The 23,214-nt window shown below is 41.7% G+C and overlaps 1 protein-coding gene across 5 annotated transcripts; it reads right to left on the bottom strand.

The window, feature by feature from the left end:
* Window positions 1-355: 355 nt before the first annotated feature.
* Window positions 356-20,501, bottom strand: LOC119859125 (neural Wiskott-Aldrich syndrome protein-like). Of its 5 annotated transcripts, none has more exons than XM_038410829.2 (7): window positions 20,395-20,501; window positions 19,399-19,582; window positions 17,129-17,171; window positions 15,545-15,692; window positions 14,626-14,999; window positions 3,087-3,189; window positions 356-608 (listed from the first exon to the last, which is right to left on the bottom strand). In XM_038410829.2, the coding sequence occupies exons 1-7, from the start codon at window positions 20,429-20,431 to the stop codon at window positions 565-567; spliced, it is 933 nt and encodes a 310-aa protein (XP_038266757.1). In that variant the 5' UTR covers window positions 20,432-20,501; the 3' UTR covers window positions 356-564. The 5 variants fall into 5 exon arrangements, with proteins under 5 accessions (XP_038266757.1, XP_043375116.1, XP_038266759.1 ...); XM_043519181.1 differs by lacking the exon at window positions 20,395-20,501 and adding an exon at window positions 20,256-20,335; XM_038410831.2 differs by lacking the exon at window positions 20,395-20,501 and adding an exon at window positions 20,229-20,304.
* Between the last annotated feature and the right edge of the window lie 2,713 nt (window positions 20,502-23,214).

Here is a 23,214-nt window from a genome sequence, read left to right as displayed (position 1 = left end):
ATCAACAACTTGCTGAATACTTGGCTCTTATTTAGGGCTAAATTCTACACTCATTGAAGACAGTAGAATGCATCCACTTACTTCAATGGAAGCAGAAAATAGCCCTTACAAGTTTAAGTGAAGAGTTTGCTTGTTCCCCCCCTCCTTTTTTACAGAACCATTGCCTGGATGTTCATCGTGTCTAATTTTATGGACTACCTAAGGTAGGTATTTTGAAGTAAATAATTTAAGGGTTAGTTTTCCAGGAGTTTTCTATACTGTACTTTAATCATGTAGTAAAAAGCAGGTCTTCATTTGCAAGTGGTCAAAAATGTAATGAAGTAGTGATTCCTAATAAGTGCTAACTTTTTTAAAAAAAAAAAGTTTATTTTATACACCCCATAATCACACATTTAAAAGTTGGTGATTTAAAATCCATCTACATTTTGATATTTTAGTAGGTAGTATTTACACAAAAGCAACTGGAGAGTTCAACTTTTTCCTACGGGGGCAGGGATGGGGAAAAAAGGGGGAGTACCCAAGTTTGCTTACAATTTTTCTTATACCTCAAGCATAAAGAACCTTTTAGTCTTTCCATTCTTCTTCGTTCTCTGATCTAGTCTCCTCACCTGCAAAATGAGATTTAGAATATATTAGTCTTCCATACTAGGCAAAAGATTAACAACTTCCCTATCATAGATTCACTAGAAGAGTTAGCTGATTTGTATTGTAACTAAGCTAGACAGGCATGTTTCATTATTGCTGTTTCCTAAAACTTAAATTACAATAAATGTTATCCTCATCTAGTAATTGCATATACAAATTATTGATGTCTGATGTAGGGCCTTCAGGACTACGAGGGATTCAAGTTTATCTCCAGAGGATTCTTCCTGTAAATCAGTCAGCCTAAAAGTTACCAAGTCAGATCACAGAGCACAGTGGTAGTTCATGGAATTAAATGTAATACATGAGTAATTTTACAAGATAACTCAGTATCAAAATTACCAATCCAAAAGAGTCAGGGAGGGAGGGAGGATGGTAAGAAAGCATGAATTGGGATACTAACTTATAGAGGCCTTTCTACAAGTAGTCTATTTTTAGGTCAGAGGCAGTAGTTCTCAATTACTTGCACCAGCCTTTTTGGATTCAAAATGCATGTTTCCCTCTATAGCAGGGGTGGCCAACCTGTGGCTCCAGAGCCACATGCAGCTCTTCAGAAGTTAATATGCAGCTCCTTGTATAGGCACAGACTGTGGTGGGGGCGCGAGCTACAGGTGCCAACTTTCCAACGTGCCAGGGGGTGCGCACTGCTCAATTCTTGGCCCTGCCCCCACTCAACCCCTTCCTGCACCCTCCCCTGAGTCTGCAGTGCCCTCGCTCCTCCCCCTCGCCCCCCCCCGACCCTCCTGCATGCCACAAAACAGCTGATTGGGAGGTGTGGGGAGAGGGGGAGAGGTGCTGATTGGTGGGGCTGCTGGTGGGCAGGCTACTGATGCATTACTGTGGTTCTTCGGCAAAGCACATTGGTAAATTCTGGCTCCTTCTCAGGCTCAGGTTGGCTACCCCTGCTCTATAGGTCAGAATACTTGTGTTTTTTTTTTTTAATTTGAGAATGCAGAGGTCACAACACACACAACAACCCACTACTGACACTATAATGGACCTAGGTGGAGGAGGAGAGACCATCAATCTGAGTAACCCCATTATACATAGGTATTGGAACTAGGGGTGCAGGGGAGCTGCAGCACCCCCCGGCTTGAAGTGGATTCCATTATATACAGAGTTTGCAGTTTGGTTCAATGGCTGTCAGCAATCCCATTATACAAATTGTTCCAGCACCCTTGTCATTATATGAGAGACAGATACAGGGGGAAAAGAATAGTCAGTATGAGAGATTTGAAAACATTTCTAAAGCTTCTCTGTATGATAAAGTTGTACATCTCCTATGCAGTGATCACAACAGCCTGGGGGACATAACAATACATAACCATCTCTAACTTTTGGGTATCAGTAAGTGGAACAATTAAACCTGTATGCAAGGGTGATTGCAGGTGCTAAGTGACTAGATGATCCAGACTACAAAAAGAACAGGAGCTGGGGTGGAAGATATACTAGTTTGGGCAAGTTCTCCTATCCTGCTACTACTAGTGCTATATTCTTAGCCTGACTAGGTCAATCAGGAGTTTTCATTAGACTCTTTAGAATTTACTCATCTCTGCTCAGCTATTGTTTAGAAAGCTACCTAAATAGACTTGAAACAAAAGACATTAAATTTGGTACAACTAATTACTTGTTTTAGTGTTGCATCCCTTCCTTCTCCTTTGCCTATACTTGGTTGATGTACTTTGTTTTGATCATTTTCCTTATAAACATGTAAGCCAGCAGTTCTCAAACTGAGTCAGGACCCCAAAGTGGGTCACAACCCTGTTTTAATGGGGTCTTCAGACTGGCTTAGACTTGGTGGGGCCTGGGCCAAAGCCAAAGCCTGAGCCCCGTTGCCCGGGGCTGAAGACCAAGGGTGTCAGCACTTGGAGGTGGGGCTCAGGTTACAGGCCCCATGTCTGGGGCTGAAGTCCTTGGGCTTCGGCTTGCTCTCCCCCCTGGGACAGTGGGGCTTTGGCCCCCCACCTGGGGCAGCAGGGCTCGGGTGGGCTCAGGTTTTGCTCCACTCTCCTGGGGTCATGTAGCAATTTTTGTTATCATAAGGGGGTCAAGGTGCAATGAAGTTTGAAGAACCCCTGATGTAAGCTATCATACCTCAAGAATGCCATTTCAGCAACAAGTAGATCAGAACAAAACCAAATGTATTTTTTGCAGGTACTTAGTACTCCAGTCCATGAAGTAACTTCTGTAATAGATACTGGACTACTATTTTAAGTTTTGTATTAACTCTTGTCTATGGGTAATTTCCACCCATGTCAGAAATCCAGAATAAATGGAGACAGTGAACCTTTTAGAATCAAGCTGAAAGGGTTCTAAAACAAGTTAGACTGAACGCAGTAGCGTTTCTCCAACTACTACACCAATAGACACTGGTAAAATTTCCTAATTTAACAGAAAAGCACAATACTAAAGTTCTCTAAGCAAAGAAGATTTTATAAGCCTACCTGAAGAGTCAAGGGCCTTGTATCTCTTCTGAATAACATCCTTAAGAGCAGCTACTAGTCCTCCATCGTTGGGGGATTGTGGTGATGTTGGAGTTAGAGTCACCTGTTTAAACAGATTAATAGGTGTGATCATTTAGACTTGTATAATGCTATTAATTGTAGTGATGGAACTATTAAGACCAGAAATATGGAATTAGGTTTAAGTTACTATTTATGAAGTTCGGCAAGAATGCATTTAGTAAAGATTCAACACGTTCTTTAAGTGTACTATACAATGATTAATTGGTTGGCCAAAATAAGAAATAAAATCTGTTTTAATTCAATAACTCTGCCTTAACTTTGGGTCAGTTTATACATTTGGGAGAGTTACAGCTAGAAATCACATATCCTATTTCAAGCCAGTCTGATAGCTGCACCATGAAGCTACTTGTCTTTGATTGGATACTGGAAGTGAAAGCAAGATGTTTGTTTTCTTGCATTGACAGGGGACATAGAATTAGTTATTCCTTACTTTGACTTTGTTCCAGGTCAGCAGCCAGGCAGAACTAGTTCTTATCCAATATAGCTGATCTGTACCCAGATTCCAGTACAGCTTCAGATGTATGCATCCTTAGATGGGAGCCTAGGATTGAATATATCCTGAATAGCTACTCTGGGACAGGAGAAAACAAACCAAGCTTAGCTGGAGAGTGCCTGGAGCAACTGCAGCTCTTTCAGAGATAAAAGGTTGTCTCGAATGCTCCAAGCCTCATCTTCACTGGTTTTGAACATGAACAGTCTACAAGACTAGGTAATTCCCCATAAAGGCCTTACCTCCTGGGAGGAGTTATTCCTTCCCTACAAAAGGCTTTGTAATACACAGAGGAGTGATAACTTCACTAAAAATGCAAATACACCAAGCCTATCTGCCCTCCCAGTGCAGGTGCTGTGGTAAGAGGACTTAAGTCTGACACCTTACATGGAGCAGAGACTTAACTCAGAGCTACACAGTTCAGGAGATTTGCAAATCAGCCATCCACCATAAAGACCTGAAATCATGTCATATCATGGACATTGGATGAAGAATCTGGACACTGACGAGATACAGTATTCCAGATTAGGACCTGGCAAGGCTGCCCTTTCCATCCACAGTACCATGTGGTGTTCACATACCAGTTTCCATTTTACAGACAGCCCTTGATACTGTCACTGAACAAGACAAATGAAACTATGAAACAGAAGCCACTGCAACTCCTAGCTTTTTGTTGTCCTTTCTGACCTATTATAATACGTGCTACTAACAGGGATCACGAATGATGTTCATTTTACTAGGCAGTGACTACATAGACATGAACAAATGCTTTATACTAAGGGCTTTTAAGGTGTTGGAACAATTATTTGTAAGAGTTTCCAAATTAGATTAGCATATTCTGCCAAAAATACCTCTCAGGATTAGATCAATAAACTAGCGCTGAGGATTATGGCTATTAGACTCTGTTACTTAACTAGGAATTATGATTAACAATCTGTTAAATTAAGTTTTCTTCAGGGAAGAGTTTTGCTTCAACATTAGAAAGTCCACTCCAGATGTGAGGTGGCATATTACTATTAAAAGTTATTTTTAGAAAGTATGATTATGCTATCCAATGTTTACTTTCAAATATTACCAGAATGAAAAACATGACCAAAAATCAATAAAGATGCATGTATGAGCATTTGAAATCACTGTTTGTTTAGTTTTAGACTAAACAACTCATGAGAAATGAATTAATTTGGAAGAGATGCTTTAAGTAAAGCTTCAGTCATTTCACAAGATCCAATCCTGACCTTTGCAAATTAGGGATGAAACTTCCACTCAGTTATTAGGATAAGACCACATTTGTCCAATTTTAACCTCAGGATGGAAAATAGCTAGTACACACACTTTTCCCAGATTTGAGCAGTTGACTCATACTTTGCCTTTAAGAATTTGTGAATTGCCTCAAATAGAGATTCAAATATTTCCTAAATACAAGGAAATACTGCACATATAGAGGTAATAAGATTGACACTTCTGCTTGCAGATAGGCTTGGTGTACTTCCATTTATAGTGAAGTTATCAACCCTCCCTGTATTACAAAGCCTTTTGTAGGGAAGGAACTCCTCCTCCCAGGAGGAAAGATGTTTAGGAGAAACCACCTAATTTTGTAGACTTTTAATGTTCAAAACTAGTGAAGATGAGGCTTGGAGCATCAGAGGCCACCTTTTATCTCTGAAAGAGCTTTGCTCCAGGCACTCTAAAGAGCATTAGACAGCTTTTCCCTGGCTTCAAGGAAGCAGCTGTGATAGTTGCCCAGCCATTAGGCTTTAGTTGGATTAATTTTTTATTTTTATTTATTTTTTTAAAAATCACAAAAGAATTAAAACAAGCTTCCAGATGCCAAGGCATTTTTGCTCATGTAACTTCTACAGCTTAAGGATCAGAGCTCACTACTTGCAATTTGCTTAGGCATTTCTCAGCAAGCATCAGCAGTAAAGTAAAAAAGGGTAATGTCACTAAATGTATATTTTGTTAATGCAAATTTTGCAACACTGAGATTTTCAGTCTTGACATGCAGGAATTTGTACAGTACTTGTTTCATCAATTCTTTGCAACTGCGGGATTAGTTATTTCTGTCAAAGTCAAAACAAAGCTATAATCTATGGGCCAGTTAACTTCCTCCCCCCCTAAAAATAGCAATACAAGAACATAACAGATCACAATAGCATGATTTTTAAATGCAAACCCCATCCAAAAAGCAAGATCTATAAGAAAGTACCATCTTAGATGGAGACTGGAAAGGTGTAGAGTAACACTTAAGGATGAATAGAATTATTGTAGAATTTAAAGAGCCCCAAAGGACTCCACCTCCATATTCAGAGTTTTTGCAAGGTCAATCCAGAAGTTGTATGACTCCACACCTACATTCCAAAACAGGTAGCAAGCTGTGGTTCAAAGCATTACTCAAAAGAAAAGGAACTAAAGCTTGGACCACAGCCAGACAAGCGTTAGCCACTTTTAATGGAGTATTCCATTGCTAATGCTGTATTTTTCTATTACCCACAGTAATGGACAATAGTATGTTCACCATAGAGGAGGAGGCAAGGACATGTGATATGGCTTTTAAGCAGGCTGCAACTTTATTCATCAAATTGCATTCAAGGTTCCCACTGGGGGACAGTCCAGCACAGTCACTAACACTCCATTGACCCTTGGCAATTCTTGGGGGCTCCCACCACAGCAGGAGGTAGTCACTACACTGGGATGGTCTCTAGGAACACACACTTGCCCACTAGCATCCCTCCCCATTTCTGGGGAGGTGGCAAAAGAGGACCTTGATCCCCAAGCCAACACCACATTCAAGTGCATTAACGGGATGGTCCCCCAAGGGTACAACCCCAGCCCCTGGTTCACATTTGCCCCTGGGGGTTAGACAATACCCCTCTCATATAGAGATTGCCCTCACAATGTTCACTATGCTACCTTTTTGTATCTGGAGCCTAAATCAGTGAGTTCCTGCCTTGGGCACCTGTCACAAGGAGGCACCACCCCACTTTGCACAGGCTACCTAGAAGTTTGGCCAACCCCATACAGAGATCATTGAGGAACAAATCAGCACCTATATCAGAGGTGCATTCAATCCCTTTGATAAATCTCAGCTGCACTCTAATCTGATACCTCAGCTACCTTGGGATTCCAGCCATGTTGATTCTTTCAAACTGGCTTTCCTCTGGGCCCTATCCACCTTTTTTGTGGGTGAACAGCAGTCCACCAAACCCTGTGGGCTAGAATGTCCAACCATACTATCCTCACACCAAAAAACAAGTCAACCAGTAGTCCAATAACACACTTAGCCTCCCAGATCAGTTGGAGCCCATGGCACATTCCCAAGTCATCCTAGGTGGATAACAAGGATGTCTGGTATGTCCTGATGGAGCACCAGGCTATTCAAGAGAGCTATGGGCTGGTCCCACTGCATGCCCATCTGCTGTGCCAAAACACAACTCCATTCAGCACAAGACCCAGCTGCAAGCCCCTTGCTGAATTACATGCTTTCTTGTAAACCCAGTGCACAGTGCTGTGCCCCCAAATCCATATCCCCAGCTGTAGACATCCCTGGATACATTCTGTATGATAGACATGGGGAAGGAAGCAGACACTGAAAGCCTGTGGTAATTATGGCTCATCAACTGCATCAGCATCCCCTTAGGCAACCACACAAAGAACTTAGAGCCTAAATCTGTGCCCTATAGCCTGGACCTCTGATGCACCCAGGTCCAACTGGGTAGCTGCTGTTGATGCCCCTGTATGGAAGAAGTGGTAGCCATAATCTCCCAGTGGCAAGCTTAAGAATGACAGCACCTTGCTACACACTCCCACAAACTGGAATTTGAGAAGGGGACCCTCACCAGATGGTCACTGAGCCACATATGCCTTCAATGCCCATATAGGCCACAGGTCACCCTCATCAACCCCAATTTGATCAATTTGTGATCTGTGCACCTTGAGCTGTACAGAGTTACCTCTCCACTGCATGTCCTGTAGTTTGAGAGCCTGCCCCAGAGAGTCTTTTTTGGCACAAGAGAAATAACTTACTGACCCAGAAGGCCCTGAAGAAAGCCAAGGGAAGGGTTGCTTTAAACAATACACCCTTACCCCCCTAAATGGCAAACCCAAGGAAGAAACTGAATTAATTGCCTACAGATCTGCAAGGTCACTGGCTTCCTGACATTGCTGTGCGTCCCTGCAGCCTGGGTTCAACTCTCCTACATCCTGTGACTTATGAATCCCTAGATGGGGGTCTGGATGACCTGCGGTGAGACCACCACAGATAACCAGTTACCTAAAGCAAGACCATGAACGACCCAATTTGGGGATTGCTGGTATAGGCAAGTCCCTAGTAGACATTCAGCCCCCACCTCCCCCCCAAAAAAATAATGTAATCCACATGTATCAAATGCCATTTTGTAAGCTTAAAAAGTGCATGGTACACATGCTCCCTTGGCTGTGGTTACGGTTTCTAGCAACCAAGATTCCATAGCGCTGCCCACCTCTGTTCTGGCACTTACTTGGCTTCCAGTGCTAGTGCTCTGAATCTGCTGCCTGCAACTGAGAGAGCATCAGCTATACTGCTGTTAAGTGCAGGCACATGCTTGGCAGTGAAATGAATATTGCCTACAGATTTCTGTTTGGTAGTATTAATTGTTAAACATCTCTAGACCGAAAAAAAAAAAAGTGTTTTGAGAGCCTTAGTCACAAAGGATTCCATGCAGACTGAGTCACTCCTTCCCCTCCCTATGAAGGGCTACTGTGCCCCAAGAGAAGGGAAATGGTCTTTTCCATAGGTCTGTGGGTGAGACAACAAAATATGTCCTGCCCTTAAATCATTCCAGCAAGAGTGGAGTTAAGTGCATTCTTGTTCCTGTCAGGCAAGACAGAGGAGACAGACAAGCCTCTGTTCAGAGCACAATGCACACATTTCAAAAACATGGACCATTTGGGGCAAGTAGGACTCCATCCCAAAGGTGATTCTGCTCATCTCAGAACTTGATCTGTACTCCCCTTGCCACCTGAGAGCACACAAGGAGAGATATAGACGAAATCCCAAAGCTGAACCATTTCCCCCCCAAGTTTCAGGAAACCAGTAGAGTGTGTTCAGTTCATCCAGCAAGTGACTGGTGTACCCACACTGTAGCCAGTTTGTGGGTTCATGAAACACCCCGCTGACTAGAAGAATTCTGTCACTAACTGACATGCTTGAGCAGGACTGCTATGCAAGGACAGAGACAAACACTCAAAACCATTCAAGCCATAGTCTAATAATCCAGACATTGGCTGGGAATGGGGGTTAAGATCCCACCTACACTAACACCTGGTCTTCTGATTCCAGTTAGAACATGGGCTCACAGGAGCTGCATTCAGATTCTCCTATTTAACAGCCCAGACTGCAGCCCTGCAAAGCTGAAGGCTGCACCATCCTTTGGGGACCTGGTTCAGTCTCATGAGCCCTGAGAGACAGAGGTACATCAGGGGCTACCATGTTTATCCACATCTCCAATATGGCAGAGATTCTAGCGTAGAGGTGGCTTCTGACTCAAGAAGAAGAGTCACTTTAGTTTTATAAACAAGGGTTCATTGGAGAGGAATATCACTGCTGAAACATTACACCAGCCAAAATAAGCTAACAATCATATCAGTTCTCTATTGCCTCTCATACAAGTGCCTTCCCTTAGTCCATATCTGGAGTCTGCTCAATGTATGGTTAACACAAGGCTTTTCAAGCACCTTTCATTAGATGACCTGTTCATACCCCCCATTGTCTTGGCTTCCCTTGAGAAAGGTGGGGCTCAGGAAGGTGTGGGAGTAGTCATTTGCCTTCCAACTGCAGAGGCTTGTCCTCCCTTGGCTTCTATTTTATATCAGAATTTTTAAAAGACTGCATTCTCATGGACAAAGTTTCCAGAGCCCAGGATGGAGTGGGGGTGAGGCACCTTTTATAACTTATATTCTGTAAATGTTGTAGGGACAGTGGGGTTTATGGGCACCAACAGTGAAGTTCACCAGAACTCAGTGGAAAATTCTAACAGTATGTTTAGAAGTGGAAATTTCTCATGTTTGGGGTAGGACAGATGATACAGTCTCTGCAATCTACATTAAGGAAGTCTGTCTTAAGCGTGCAAACCCCTAACTGAAATACTTTAACCCATTAAACTGCTGTAGAAAAAGACAGAGTCTGGAAAAGGACACTCCTCAATAGGTGTCTGATTAGATCAGTCTTGCTGACCACATCTCACAGGGACAAAGTCACCAGTAGCAACACCAGATATACACAGTCTATTGCTAGTGACTGAGTTTCCCTTTTCGCTTCCAAAAATGCCAGTTTCTATGTTGTGCATAGCTTTAGGCTGCAAGCATGACTTGTCCACAGGAGATTAGGGAAGAGACAAGCATAAAGGAATACTCAAATAGAATGGATCTCTGCACCAGGAACGAGAACCAAGCCAGGAAGCATCAGACCTAGTCCCAGATCAGAGCCATCAACCCAGCCACCACACTACCCATCTGAAGCAGATGGGCCCCATGTAAGAACCAACTAGACTAGCAAAGCAAGGCACAGTCACCAGCTAAACTCCACCTCATGTGTGGGTGGGGGGCAGAGGAGCCTCATTCAAGTGACAAGAGGCAGCAAGCAGCTCTTCATAGGCATGTCCCACAGCCAGAATTCCTCACTAGAGTTCTGCCCAAGCTATGGGGCTCAGCCCTGGCCCCTTTCCTCCCTATGAATTCTTAACTCCCACTGCCCTACCACCTTGAGCCCTGCAGGGCCCACAGGGGAGGTGAGGCAGCCCTTATGTTGGCTCAGCACCTGGCCCATGAGCAGCTCCACATGGGGCACCATGAAAGTGAATCGCTCTGAAGTAAAGCCATCTGGGCATGGTCTCACTACCTTGCACAGCTGCTGGCCCACCTGCAGCAGCAGCAGCAGCATGAGGCAAAGCCCAGGGAAGCTGCCCTGCTCTGGCCCTATCCACGTGGGCAAAGGAGTGAGATTGAGTTAACTACTGGAAACCAGGAAGTAACTGTAACCATATGGCTGTTATGGCTCCAAATCATGTGTCAAATCCTACAAGACCTCAAGCCTACCCCAAATGTCCTGTGAAGACTGAAAATCTCACAGGACCCAATTTGTCTTTTCCTTTTTGCCTTCTCCCATTGCAGGAGCCAGCAACACATACCCCTTGTGAGACTCAGGGTCCCCTTCAGGTTAGAGTTACACTCAAGCTACTTAATTGTTTGGAAAGTTTTTTCATGCCTCCCTGTTAGAGAGTATTTCTTTTATAATCATCCAGCACTGTGAGTGCTTTCTCTGCTATCAGATTTCATAGGCTCTCAGATTTTTGTTTGTGAAAGTCACTCTTCTCTGTGGTTAACTACCCCAATTAAAAAAAGACTTCTGATAACATTTTAATTGCACCCAAAGTGTCTTCTTCCATGACAGCTGTAAAGGAAAGCTGTTATAAATAGCTTCCTAAGCCCATCCTAGAGAGTAACCGCATTATTTTGTCATTGAAACCTATGCTCAAAATAAAATGGGTTCCTTCTGAGGGAGTACAGCATCAAAATAAGTAGATCTAGGCCATTATATGACACATGGCTGTGGGATAAACTCAGTTTCCCATATATCAAGAGCTTCATAAGCAAATACAAACATATGGAGCAGGTACTACAGACACTTGTTGGGTCTATTTCACATTGCCAGCGCTAGTGTCTGCATTAGATTTACAACTGAAGTCCAACCTTCAAGTTATTCCGTCTGCAATTAACCAGATCCAGTTAGATTGTTAAGATAGAACATATTCATGTTTATTTGTGATAGGATAAAGAACTGCACGAGGCAATGCTCAGCTACTGTAGGTTGATGAGGGATATGCTACAATAATGATCAGCATCTGGAGAACCCATGCTGCTGAGAAAATGCAGCTATGTTCCTTAACCTCCCCCCAGAGACTCTTGAAACAGATATGAAGCAAATGAGAATGTTTTTGCGACCCATCTGATAGCTTCTAGCACAGAAAGTTTCAGGAAAGAGGTTGATAAATAGCATACTTTGAGCACATTATACTAAATATTATTCTTAGTTCAGCTGGGCTGACTGATTACAGTACCTATAGATCAGGGGTGGGCAAACTATGGCCTGCGGGCTGGATCTGTCCCCCGGGACTGCCACTGCCGCGGGCTCTACGCCACTCTGGGAAGCGCCCACACCACGTCCCTGCAGCTCCTGGGGGTGTGGGGGGAGGCAGAGACTGCTCTTGCCTGTGGGTACCTCCCCCGAAGCTCCCATTGGCTGCAGTACCCCATTCCTGGCCAATGGGAGCTTTGGGAGAGGAGGTACCCACAGGCGAAGGAAACATGTGGAGCTCTCTGCGCCCCCCCCCCCCCACCCCCAGGGGCATGGTGCAGGCCGCTTCCCAGAGAGGTGCGGGGCTGGGGCCGGGGCAGGCAGGCAGCCTGCTCTGGCCCCGGTGCGCACCGCTGCCACCCCAGAGCTTTGGTAAGTGGTGCCAGGCCGGAGCCTGAACCTCTCCTGAACCCCACCCCACAACTCCCTGCTCTAAGCCCCCTGCTGCACCCCTCCTCCACCTCAACTCCCCATCCTGAGCCCCCTGCTGCACCCCACACCCCTCCTACATTCTAACCCCCTTCCCTGAGCCCCCTCATACACCTCACATCCCTCCTCTGCCCCAACCCCTTGCCCTGAGCCCCTTCCTGCACTCTGCACCCCTTCCCACACCCCACCCCCCTGCTCTGTAAGCAATTTCCCCACCCAGATGTGGCTCTTGGGCCAAAAAGCTTGCCCACCCCTGCTATAGATGGTGCAGACAAGTTTGCCTGTTGGAACCAGCTGTTCCAAAACTCAACCTCTTGATTTCTCAAGTTATTTTTCAAGTTTAACCACATTAGCAGTTCCAAATAAAATTCTGTTGTTCACTGTACTGTATGTATATGTTTTCTAAACGCAGCGCTCCAGTTGGTCTTTTTATCCAGACATCAGGATGCCTAGAATTTCCCCAAAGAGGGTTGTATTTTGCGGTTTACAACAACCATTCATGTGATTTCACAGGATCTAAGAACTCAGGCTATGTCTACACTACCACTTATGTCAGTATAAGTTTTGTCGCTCAGGAGAATGACTATGCCACCCCCAAGTGATATAAATGACACCAACCTAAATGCTGGAGAGCTTTTCCTACTGACATAGCTACTGCCACTCACTGGTGGGGGGGTGTGATCAATCAAGTTGATGGGAAGAGCTCACTACGATTGGCTTTGAGTGGCTACACTAGAGAGCTTACAGCAGCAGCACTGCTGTAAGCTCTAGTATAGCCAGAGCCTCAGACTTCCATTTTTTTTTTTGGCAGTTTGGGGTACAGGTCATGAGTACGGAATAAAACTCCACCAGAAGCACCAGCAGAAAGCCTAGTTTTTCAAGATTTCCACTCCAACAGCTTTGGAAATGCATCTCAACTTTAGATCAAAGCAGAATAGGAATTTGGACTCCTTTATTCTACTTAGTTCTGCCTCACCATGTACCTTTACAAGTCAGCCTACCTACCTAACATTTAAGTCAGGGGTCTCAAACACATGGCCGGCCTCTGGAGTTATTTCCTGCAGCCCGCCATAGGCGCCAACTCCACTGGTAGCCAAGCTCCCCTCCTCCCACTCCCCCTGCCCCCCCAAGTGCGCTGCATCCCTGCTCCTCCATCTACCTCCCAGTGCTTCCCGCTGCCAAACAGCTGTTTGGTGGCACTTAGGACTTTCCAGGAGAGAGCGGGGATGTGGTGTGCTCAGGGGAAGAGGCAGAGAAGAGGTGAGGCCTCATGGAAGGGCTTAACCAAAGTAATTCTATAAGTAAATGCATGTTTTGTCATTTGATAGAAGTGCATTACTGAGTGTATACATTTCATTAAAACCCCTCTTCACATTATAGTTGTTCTTTTTGTTTTAAAAAAGTTAATACATTGACTTTTAATAGCATACTATATTACTTTTCACTTTTTTCCATTTTTGACTATACTTTTGTATAGTAGTATGAAAAGGTTTCAGTGGTGTGGCCCTTGGGCCAATGTACTTGTCCTCATGTGGCCCTCGTGCTGATTTGAGTTTGAGATCCCTGATTTAAGTGCTTTGGGATTCTCCCATTGACTGATGGTACATAAGTCCATATACTACTAATCTATGCATTTAGCAGAGAAAAGACAAGTCTCAAGTCTTGCTATTCGTTTTAAGCCATATTTGGGAAAGATTCCTTTCTAGGCTATTTTACAAGAGGAGGTTTAATGTGCTCATCCAGACTGGCTAGTATGAACCTTGTTTGATCTTTTTGGTCAATTTGTGTGTTACTTTAAGTAACAGAACTCTACAGGTGAAGTGACAGTTCACTACTTAACTACCCTGACTGTTCTCTAATAAGAGACTGTGTCCCACTGAGCATCAAGCAGTTCTTTGATACTACATTGATTAATTTATAAAAGTGAAAATGGAGTTATTTGAAAGAAACAAAACATATTAGTTGTCTAACTTTATATTTCTAAGATACATTTATTGTTTATTTGCCATTGCATTAACTCATGTTTTGGAGAGTCACTGCTTTCCTTACTCTAAGGTAAGTTACAGCACTTTCCATACAAGTTCCACTTAGATGCAAAGATTGGGGAAGTGACCCATCCAAGCTTAGGGTGACATTTTACTCTGAAGAACTTGTTTATTCTCAGTTTTCACATTCTTGTTGTCTATATCTTGACAATAAGATGACTTTTTTAAAAAAGTTTCTAGAGTTACATTTACATTGTACTGTGTTGCAGCTAGGAAGCCGACTACAACAGTGCAATAGGAATACAGGCCTACACCAAGTGTTAAATTGCACCCTTAGATTCCACACTCTCCTTTGCTCCAGTTGTGATGTATTGGTATTAGTTATACTTAGCTTTTCTTATATGCTCACTAGTATCAATTAATAGTGGTTAAAAAAATACTTGCCGATTTCAGCTGGATTCCCTTTCTGATCTGACCCATTAAATCATTTTGATGCAAAGTAGTTGGGGTCTTTTCAGTCTTTATTTTATGCAGCTGTGGTCCTCTCAGACTGAGAGTCTGTTTACATAGACCCATTGGTGATGCCCTTTTAGAAGGAGACGGCATTGGAGGTGCTGGTGCAATGACAACTGAAGGGACATTCCATGGAGGTAACAGCGCTTTTGATGTAGAGGGAGGGGCTAGTAGAATTGCTTTGAGTCCATCATCTGCTCTCAGAACTGGGGAGTTTAGTTCAATACTAGGACTGATAGTTGAACTTTGCTCTGAAGATGATGTAGAATGAAGCAGAAGAGGAGAACTGGATCGTGAAGATGTGGCTGTAGAAAAATGAAGTTATACATTAAACCCAAGAGCATATCTGTCTCAGATTGATTTCCTAACCCTTTGTTAGGCACAGGTTTTTGCTTATCAGAAATCTTAAAAAAGCAGAATTCCGAGGCACTTATTCCATATTATGTTGTGTGATGCAGGGGGGTAGGGATGAGGCAGTATACAGCCCTAGAGAAAGGGTCAGATATCTAGCTATTAATAGTCTTAATATAGCTATCCTACTAAGTGTGCCCAGAGCAAAACCTCAAGATGTGGACACCCCTGTATTTTAGGAAAGCTCAAATCCAATCTTTGAGGCTTGCATTGCCCTTACCCCCTGCACACTATCAATATGCCTCTAAACAGATTCTCTATTAAATATGGAAGGAACCTTCAGTTACATCAGCCTTATCTATAAAGTCATGTTTTACTTGCTTTTGTAAAAAGGCAAGCTTGTAGAGTCTACTTCAATCCAGTGTATTACTGTAATGAAGTGAATGCTAGAATACTGGCAAAGTGGTATCTTACTTAATTTGTACTAATGAATTAGTACCTCTCATCTGGACCTCTTTCCGTACAGCTTCTATTCCTCCTTTCCTCTCAATTGTTTTAAAGATCTTTTCAGAGGTTCTTTTGTTTAGATGATCCTCTGTTACACCAACCTGAATAGCTAGCTTCTTCAGATCTGAATCCAAGATAGTCTACAAGATGATCAGTAAGAGTGAAGTTTAGTTCTCTGCTGTCACATGACTAGCTTATCTCAGATCTTTTCCCACCCATTGACCTTAAACAGTGCAATACTAATGTATTTGTGTTTTCTTTCCTTAAGTTGCATGGGAAGGAGGAGAATGAGGAGAAGATTTCAGCAACACTATTCATAGATAGATTCACAGATACTAAGGTCAGAAGGGACCATTCTGATCATCTAGTCCGACCTCCTGCACAGCGCAGGCCACAGAATTTCACCCACCCACTCCTATAAAAAACCTCACCTATGTCTGAGCTATTGAAGTCCTTAAATCGTGGTTTAAAGACTTCAAGGAGCAGAGAAGCTTCCCTCAAGTCACCCATGCCCCATGCTACAGAGGAAGGCGAAAAACCTCCAGGGCCTCTCCAATCTGCCCTGGAGGAAAATTCCTTCCCGACCTCAAATATGGCGATCAGCTAAACCCTGAGCATATGGGCAAGATTCACCAGACAGATACTACAGAAAATTCTTTCCTGGATAACTCAGATCCCATCCATCTAATATCCCATCTCAGGGGATTAGTCCTATTTACCCTGAATATTTAAAGATCAATTACTTACCAAAATCACATTATCCCATCATACCATCTCCTCCATAAACTTATCGAGTAGAATCTTAAAACCAGATAGATCTTTTGCCCCCACTGTCTATTGGAGACAAGCTATCAGTTTCTTTAGATTCCAGAACATTTCTTAAAATTTAAGCCAGTTAACAAAAAAAGTTGGGGAACTAACCGGTAAAAAACCTAGCTTTTCAAACAGAGTATTCCCATTAGTCTCCAGATTACACTGAATGCAATACAAGTTTGTGAAAGCCTTCACTAAATGAAATCAGTTTACATTGCACTATCTTACTTTAAGATGATTAATAAGTGTAGCTCTATGCTGAAGTGAGTTCATATTTCTTGTTAGCTCCTTGGAGGGAGTTCAACTATTTTATTCTATAAAAAGTTCAAGTGACTATTCAGTCTTGCAGAGACCTTAAATAAAAACCATGAGAAAAACTTTATGAAGTGTGATTTATTAGATCTACTGTTTCCTCTACTCTTAGAATATGTTGCTAAGAAGAGTCTTAAGATCTTATCTACCCAATTTTAAGTGGATTGGCTTTCTTTAACAATATACCCTCATTATTCCATTTTGGCCACTCTTCAGCAAGACAGAAGAGGCCTTTCCTTTTCGTTTGCCCCCACACTTTTCCTTGAAGAAAAGTGTCATACAAGTTTTAAACTCAAGGAATGCCAAGTTGCAATCCAGTGCAATTTTTAGCTCATGATCACAATATTGAACTATTAAGAGTTAACAGAAGTTAATTCGAGATTCTAAAATTGTTCCACACAAGCAGAAGCATTATCAGTTTAGTTTGATAGTTGTATTGGTAAATACATACAGTAAATCCAGTTAGTGAATTCCATCCCACATGGCCCAAGTGCCTAGGAAGAAAATATTTGTTCATTTGAGCACCACACACTGCAGACATAGGATTCAGGATTAGTAACAGTTGAAAGTAAAATCAATCAAGTCACCACTTTATACCTTATTTGAGACATATTGAAAATATACTAGAAGTCAGTTTCACTCAAATTCTAGAATGTCAAGGGTAACAGTTGTATTTGAAGTGATCATAGAAACTCCACAACATGGCCCATGCATAGAAAATAAGAGGCCTTATCATACGATACACATATGCTGTCTCAGGAATAACTGAAGCAGAAGTTTAGATTGTGTGTGCATATATCCCCATTCTATCTACTATACTTTTAGTAGCAACATTTGTTTCAGAGTCTAGCAAGTCCATTTTTTTTTTAAATTAATGGGATTCGTTTTAACATTATGGAGGGACTTGCAGAGTAACATTCACAAGCGATGATACATTACAATTGTCCTAGAAAGAGCCACAAAATATTAAGTCCTTCTGTGCTAATTATAGAAGCTGCCACAGCTAACTGTCTCTTTATTAAACTCCTTCCATCTTTACAAAAGAAATCAAGACAAAGATGACTAATCTATGAAAGTGGCAGATTTCTAGTCTCTTCCTCCCCCTCCCCCCCACTCTCTCAAGTCTCTAAACATAGTGTCAGGCAACAAAGAACAATTCAGAAGTGTTAGAAGCTTTTGGGTCTCTTTAGTTGCGTCCCTTTATTTGACTAGCTGTAACTAAGACATGTCCTCTTTAATCATCTGGCCAAGAGAAAACTGACACTACCCACTTTTTGTTCTCTTTCCTCATGTTTTCCATTGTAGAAGCCTTCTACAACATGATTCATCCAAAATCCTTGGACAAACAGCCTAGTCCTTCATGTACCATGGTATTTGCTCATTCTGGTATTCAATACTATGCAAAGCCACTACTTGCAAAATGTTGCAACTTTAAAGACAGCACATATACCTCAAATAATGATTCAAAACAGCCACAGTAACTTCAGCCCTGTTCTCCCTCTCAGACCAAGGTGGGGTTTAACAGCAGTTATCTAGGACCTATGAAGTCTAGCTCAAGTAAGTAATTCTCCTTTAGAGGAAACAGATGCTCAGTATCTCCCAAGTCAGTACTGGTCCTATAGGGGTTCTCTTTAGTGAGCCAGGGAAGGACTTAAAGGGCTCAAGAACTCTGCAGTAACACAACCGTATCACTTCTTAACTGGTATTTAGGGAATCATCTGACAAATCCAAAGTATACAGAAACGGACATGTTATTTGCTATCCACCATTTGAAGTAAAACCAACAAAAGTTTGAGGAAGAAAGAGACTGATTTTTTGCTCTTAAAATTATGGTAATTTATTTTCTACAGGTGGCAAGACAAGGTTACCAAATTCATATCTCCCTGTAACTTCAGCTTCTCCCCTACCTAATACATCTGTAGCTTCAGACATGTACAAGAAGAAAAGGTCAACAAGGGTTTAAGCATATTCCCTAAAAGTAAGAGCTTTGTATTATAGGCTACATTTGATCTTCCAGTTAACTACCCCACTTTGCCTTCTATTGAGAAAATGATATTACTTCAAGTCCGATCAGAACTAATTCAGAGCGAAAATTTTCAAGAGCAACTATAGATTTTGGATGCCCAACCTGATAAGCCATGAAGGGGCCCAATTCTCAGATGGTCCACCTCTTGGTAAATTGTGACCCAGGAGTCCTAAATTCTATTCCCACCTCTGCCACACTCATTGTGTGTCTTTACATCATGACTCCATGCAGCAGTTTGCCATCTGTACAATGTGTACATTATTTACTTAACAGAGCTTTCATAAACATCCATAAGAACAGTCTGAGGCACTCTAAGTATTTTACCTGAAAAGCTGGCATTCACTGTTATGCAGAGATTGCTTGTGTTTCAGTTGGAGTAGACATTGGGTGCTAGTAAGTACAATGCCCATTTATATATTGGCAGCCAGCTTAAAGTACCTGAAAATTTGGAAGTCAAGTTCCTAGGCCTTCCCTAGGATACAATAAGGCCAGTACTGAATAGGAAAAAGCAATTTTGGATATTAATTAACAGTACAGAAAATGTTGCAAAACAACTGCTAGATTTGTTAAATAGCTTTTTGATGCCCAAACAATTTGCAAGCTAGATACATATTTTTGTCATACTGGATACTACACTGACCAACATAAGCAAACTTAGTATTTCATCTACATACAAGAGATCTTTCCTCACTTACTTGAAGTTGCTTGGATAACTAATGTCATCTTTATTTATTTTGTTTCTTTTGGGTTTTCCTTTCCATTTAATCCTCTCTTTTGTTGTTTGAGAAACATAAGATGGAGGTGGTGATATTCCAGGCTCAGGAGAAGTTAAACTTGTCTGAGGCACAGGTAATGGTGAAGGCATCTCGAACACAGGCACTGAAACAATGGAAGAAAAGTTAGTGGATGTGTTTGTATAGAATAAGTATTTGCCTCTTGTAATTTCAAGGGGACTTTTTATTAATTTTAACAATCCCTGCTAAATCTGTTTAAGGAACGATTATATCTGTGACACATTGTGAGCATATTACCCAGTGTAGGTTTACTAATATTGGTTAACAGGTTAAAGACTACCTCCAAGTTTGAAATAACAGGATTATCTGTGTTGAATTTTCAACTCTTCCCTTCTACATACTCCTTTAGGTATAAGTTTAAGTATAATCATTAATATAATTAATTGTAAGTTGCCCAGTTCAAGGCAGGGACACTACCCACATCTTGATGGTAGCAAAGGTCTGCTTTCAACAGGATTACACAATTTTCAATATTTGAAAAGTATAAAAAAAACCTCAAGATTAACCAGTTACTAATAATAATACCAACTATATTTTTGATTTATACTAGTTTACTATACATCTAATAATAGAAGGGAATTCACACATACAAGAAACTAGAAGTCTAGTACTGTTCCCCTCCCTGCTAAAGGTTTTGTTTTTAGAAGAGGACAAAGAGCACCTCTCTTTTCTTAACATAAACTCAGTTTAAATACAACATGCTTGTTAGAGACAGCAACTAACTACTCAACAAGAAAAGATTGCTGGTAGTTCTTAACCATATGTTTCTCCCCACAGCACAGAGTAAAGTATTGACTGTAGACTCACTAATGAATGCTAGTTTCAAAATATATGTTCTCCTTATTATCAATTATGATAGTTAAGAACACAGAATGAGCAATTATATTTTTTAATTACCCAAAAAAGCAACAGTTCTTAAAAATGCCATGTTCATAAAATCAAATCCACACTTACAGTCTCTAAAACCCTTATTTTCCTTATTATTACTATTCTATATTACTAACACACTTTATTATCCAATTTTCATTATATAGAAAAATCTAAACAAGATAATCTGTCAATTTCCTGTAATAACCAATCTCTGGCCATTGTTAAGTAATTTTGCAATCACTTACACATGTACTTAACTTTAAGCATGTGAAGAGTTCACAGAAGTCAAAGGGATTACTCACATGCTTAAAGTTGAGCATCTGCATAAGTGTTTGCAGGACTGAAGCTGTAATGTATCCCATACTGGAGTGAAGAATAAAAAAACACCTTTGAAATGAGGTTAACTAATATGCACAATTGGTGCAAACTACGTATGCACAAGTGGTTTCCATTTAGAGAATCAGTAAATTAGTGTGCCATAAAGTATTAGGTGCACGGACAAAATATTTGTTCTCTGGGATTTACGACATAATAACCAGTATACTCAATCACACTTTCAGAACCTAAGCTAAAAGTACTATAGTATTCTACTGTAAGGCTCTATGCTTAACTTTACTCATATAAATAGGCCTATTGACATGCATTATAAATATTATAGAGATGTGCTGGATATCACACATATCTCTAAGTATGTAGATGTCAACTAGTGGCAGGTATGGTGGGTATGCCAGGGCTCACCAGATGATATATGGACTGGTTCAGTTTGCAAGTAGTGTCTGAAGCTTCATATCAGTTACATATGGATCACTTGTTTGACTTCTTAGTAATTATTGTTATTATTTATTTTACAGAGGGTCATTTCCATGTACCATGGCACAATAGAACAATAACATTCAAAAACCATCCTGAACAACCCAAACTAAGACCCAGTCCTGAAAACTCTTCCAAGAGTAATCCCAATTAAGTCAATGGAAGGACACATACATGCATAAATGTTTGGAAGATCAGGGCCCAAATGGTCAAAAAAGGACACTGATTTTGTGATCCTCAGTTTATGGGTGCCCAACATGAGACAGCTTGTGCCTGATTATCAGAAGTACTGAGAACCTGTAGCTTCCTTTGACTTCAATATATAAATGTCTAATCACATATACATTTGTATATGGCTGAATGGCCCGCAGGAAGCATTTATAACAGTTCAGAGATGAAAGTAAAGACAAGATCTAAACTGTGAAAGTACTCAAATAAGTAGTTTAGTAAATAATTAAAATAATGGAGAGGAAAAGGTCTCTTTATTTGTATAGGAGGAATATAAAACAAGTAAGCTCCTGATTCTACAAACACTTAAACACAAACACAGGATTAACTTTAAGCATGAGACCAAGTTCTTTATGCAAATAAATTACAAAAAATCCAGTATCTTTATTTACAACTTCTCATACAAAAAGCCTTTGAGTATGATGGATAACATGGTTCTTTTTGTTTTAACCTTTTGTGATGACCCTGTAGCAGAGTGTATATACTCTGTACCTAACAAGGGGAAGAAAAAGTTACAGTGCTTTTCTGGAGAAACCTTTAAAACTGTAAAGGGAGTGTGGGAACTGTCAGGCATAGAATGAGAGGCTCACAGCTAAGCCTCATTAGGAAATAAAGCCTTATAAAAGGAAGTGTTTAAGTCCTTTGAATCATTTGGCTTCAACAAGGTCTTAAGTTCTATTTGCTAAAAGTATTTTTATTTAGAGAACTTATAACTGATTTTTGTAACAGGTAAGAAACTCTGAATTTGCTCTACATTAATAACTTAGTTTGTTTGCTTTGTATTAATTTTTCTATATAATCTAGTGTAAATTTCTATTTTAAATTTCTCTGTTTTGAGAGGTTTCAGAGTAGCAGCTGTGTTAGTCTGTATCCGCAAAAAGAAAAGGAGGACTTGTGGCACCTCAGAGACTAACAAATTTATTTGAGCATAAGTTTTCGTGAGCTATAGCTCACTTTATTGAATAAATTTGTTAGTCTCTAAGGTGCCACAAGTCCTCCTTTTCTGTTTTGAGAGAACCTTGAAATTGCCCCTCTCCCACCCCCAATCCCGGCCAAGATTTTTATGAGCCTCAGTATGTCATGGCTGTCTAGGTGTGTATAGAAGATCAGAGGGACTTGTTTCTAACAGTGTACAGAAAGGTAGGTCTTCAAACAGCATTTTAGCTCATTATGAAATAACAGCATTGTATGTTATGTCTGAGAATCCAAAGGGTATGTTGCAAACTCCACCCTATAAATGATTCTGTTTCATTGCTGTTGGTTATGTATAATTTATGAAGTGCTATATCTTTTAAAAGTACTTAAAATGTATGCTGTACATAATTTAGACCAGGTGTGGGCAAACTTTTTGGCCCGAGGGCCACATCTGGGTGGTGAAATTGCTTGTAGGGTTGGGGTGTGGGGGCAGAGTGCAGGGTGTAGGAGGGGGTGCAGTGTGCAGAAAGGGGCTCAGGGCAAGGGGTTGGGGCAGAGGAGGGATGTGGGGTATATGAGGGGGCTCAGGGAAGGGGGTTACAGTGCAGGAGGTGTGTGGGATACAGCAGGGGGCTTAGGGCAGGGGGTTGAGGTGCAGAAGGGGTGTGGGATGCAGCAGGGGGCTCAGGATGGGGAGTTGGGGTGCAGTGTGGGGCAGGGAGCTCAAGGGGTTGGGGTGCATGGGGTGCAGCAGTGGGCTTAGGGCAGGGGTTGGGTGCAGGAGGGGTGCGAGGTGCAGGCAGGGAGCTTAGGGCGGGGAGGGGTGGGGTGGGGTGCAGGAGGGGTTCATGCTCTGGCCTGTGCCGCTTACCTACAGCGGCTCCAGGGTGGCAG

Source organism: Dermochelys coriacea, chromosome 7, assembly GCF_009764565.3.
Source record: "Dermochelys coriacea isolate rDerCor1 chromosome 7, rDerCor1.pri.v4, whole genome shotgun sequence".
Taxonomy (NCBI): domain Eukaryota; kingdom Metazoa; phylum Chordata; order Testudines; family Dermochelyidae; genus Dermochelys; species Dermochelys coriacea.
Note: the sequence above shows the minus strand (reverse complement) of the source record. Positions and strands in the feature narration are given on the sequence as shown.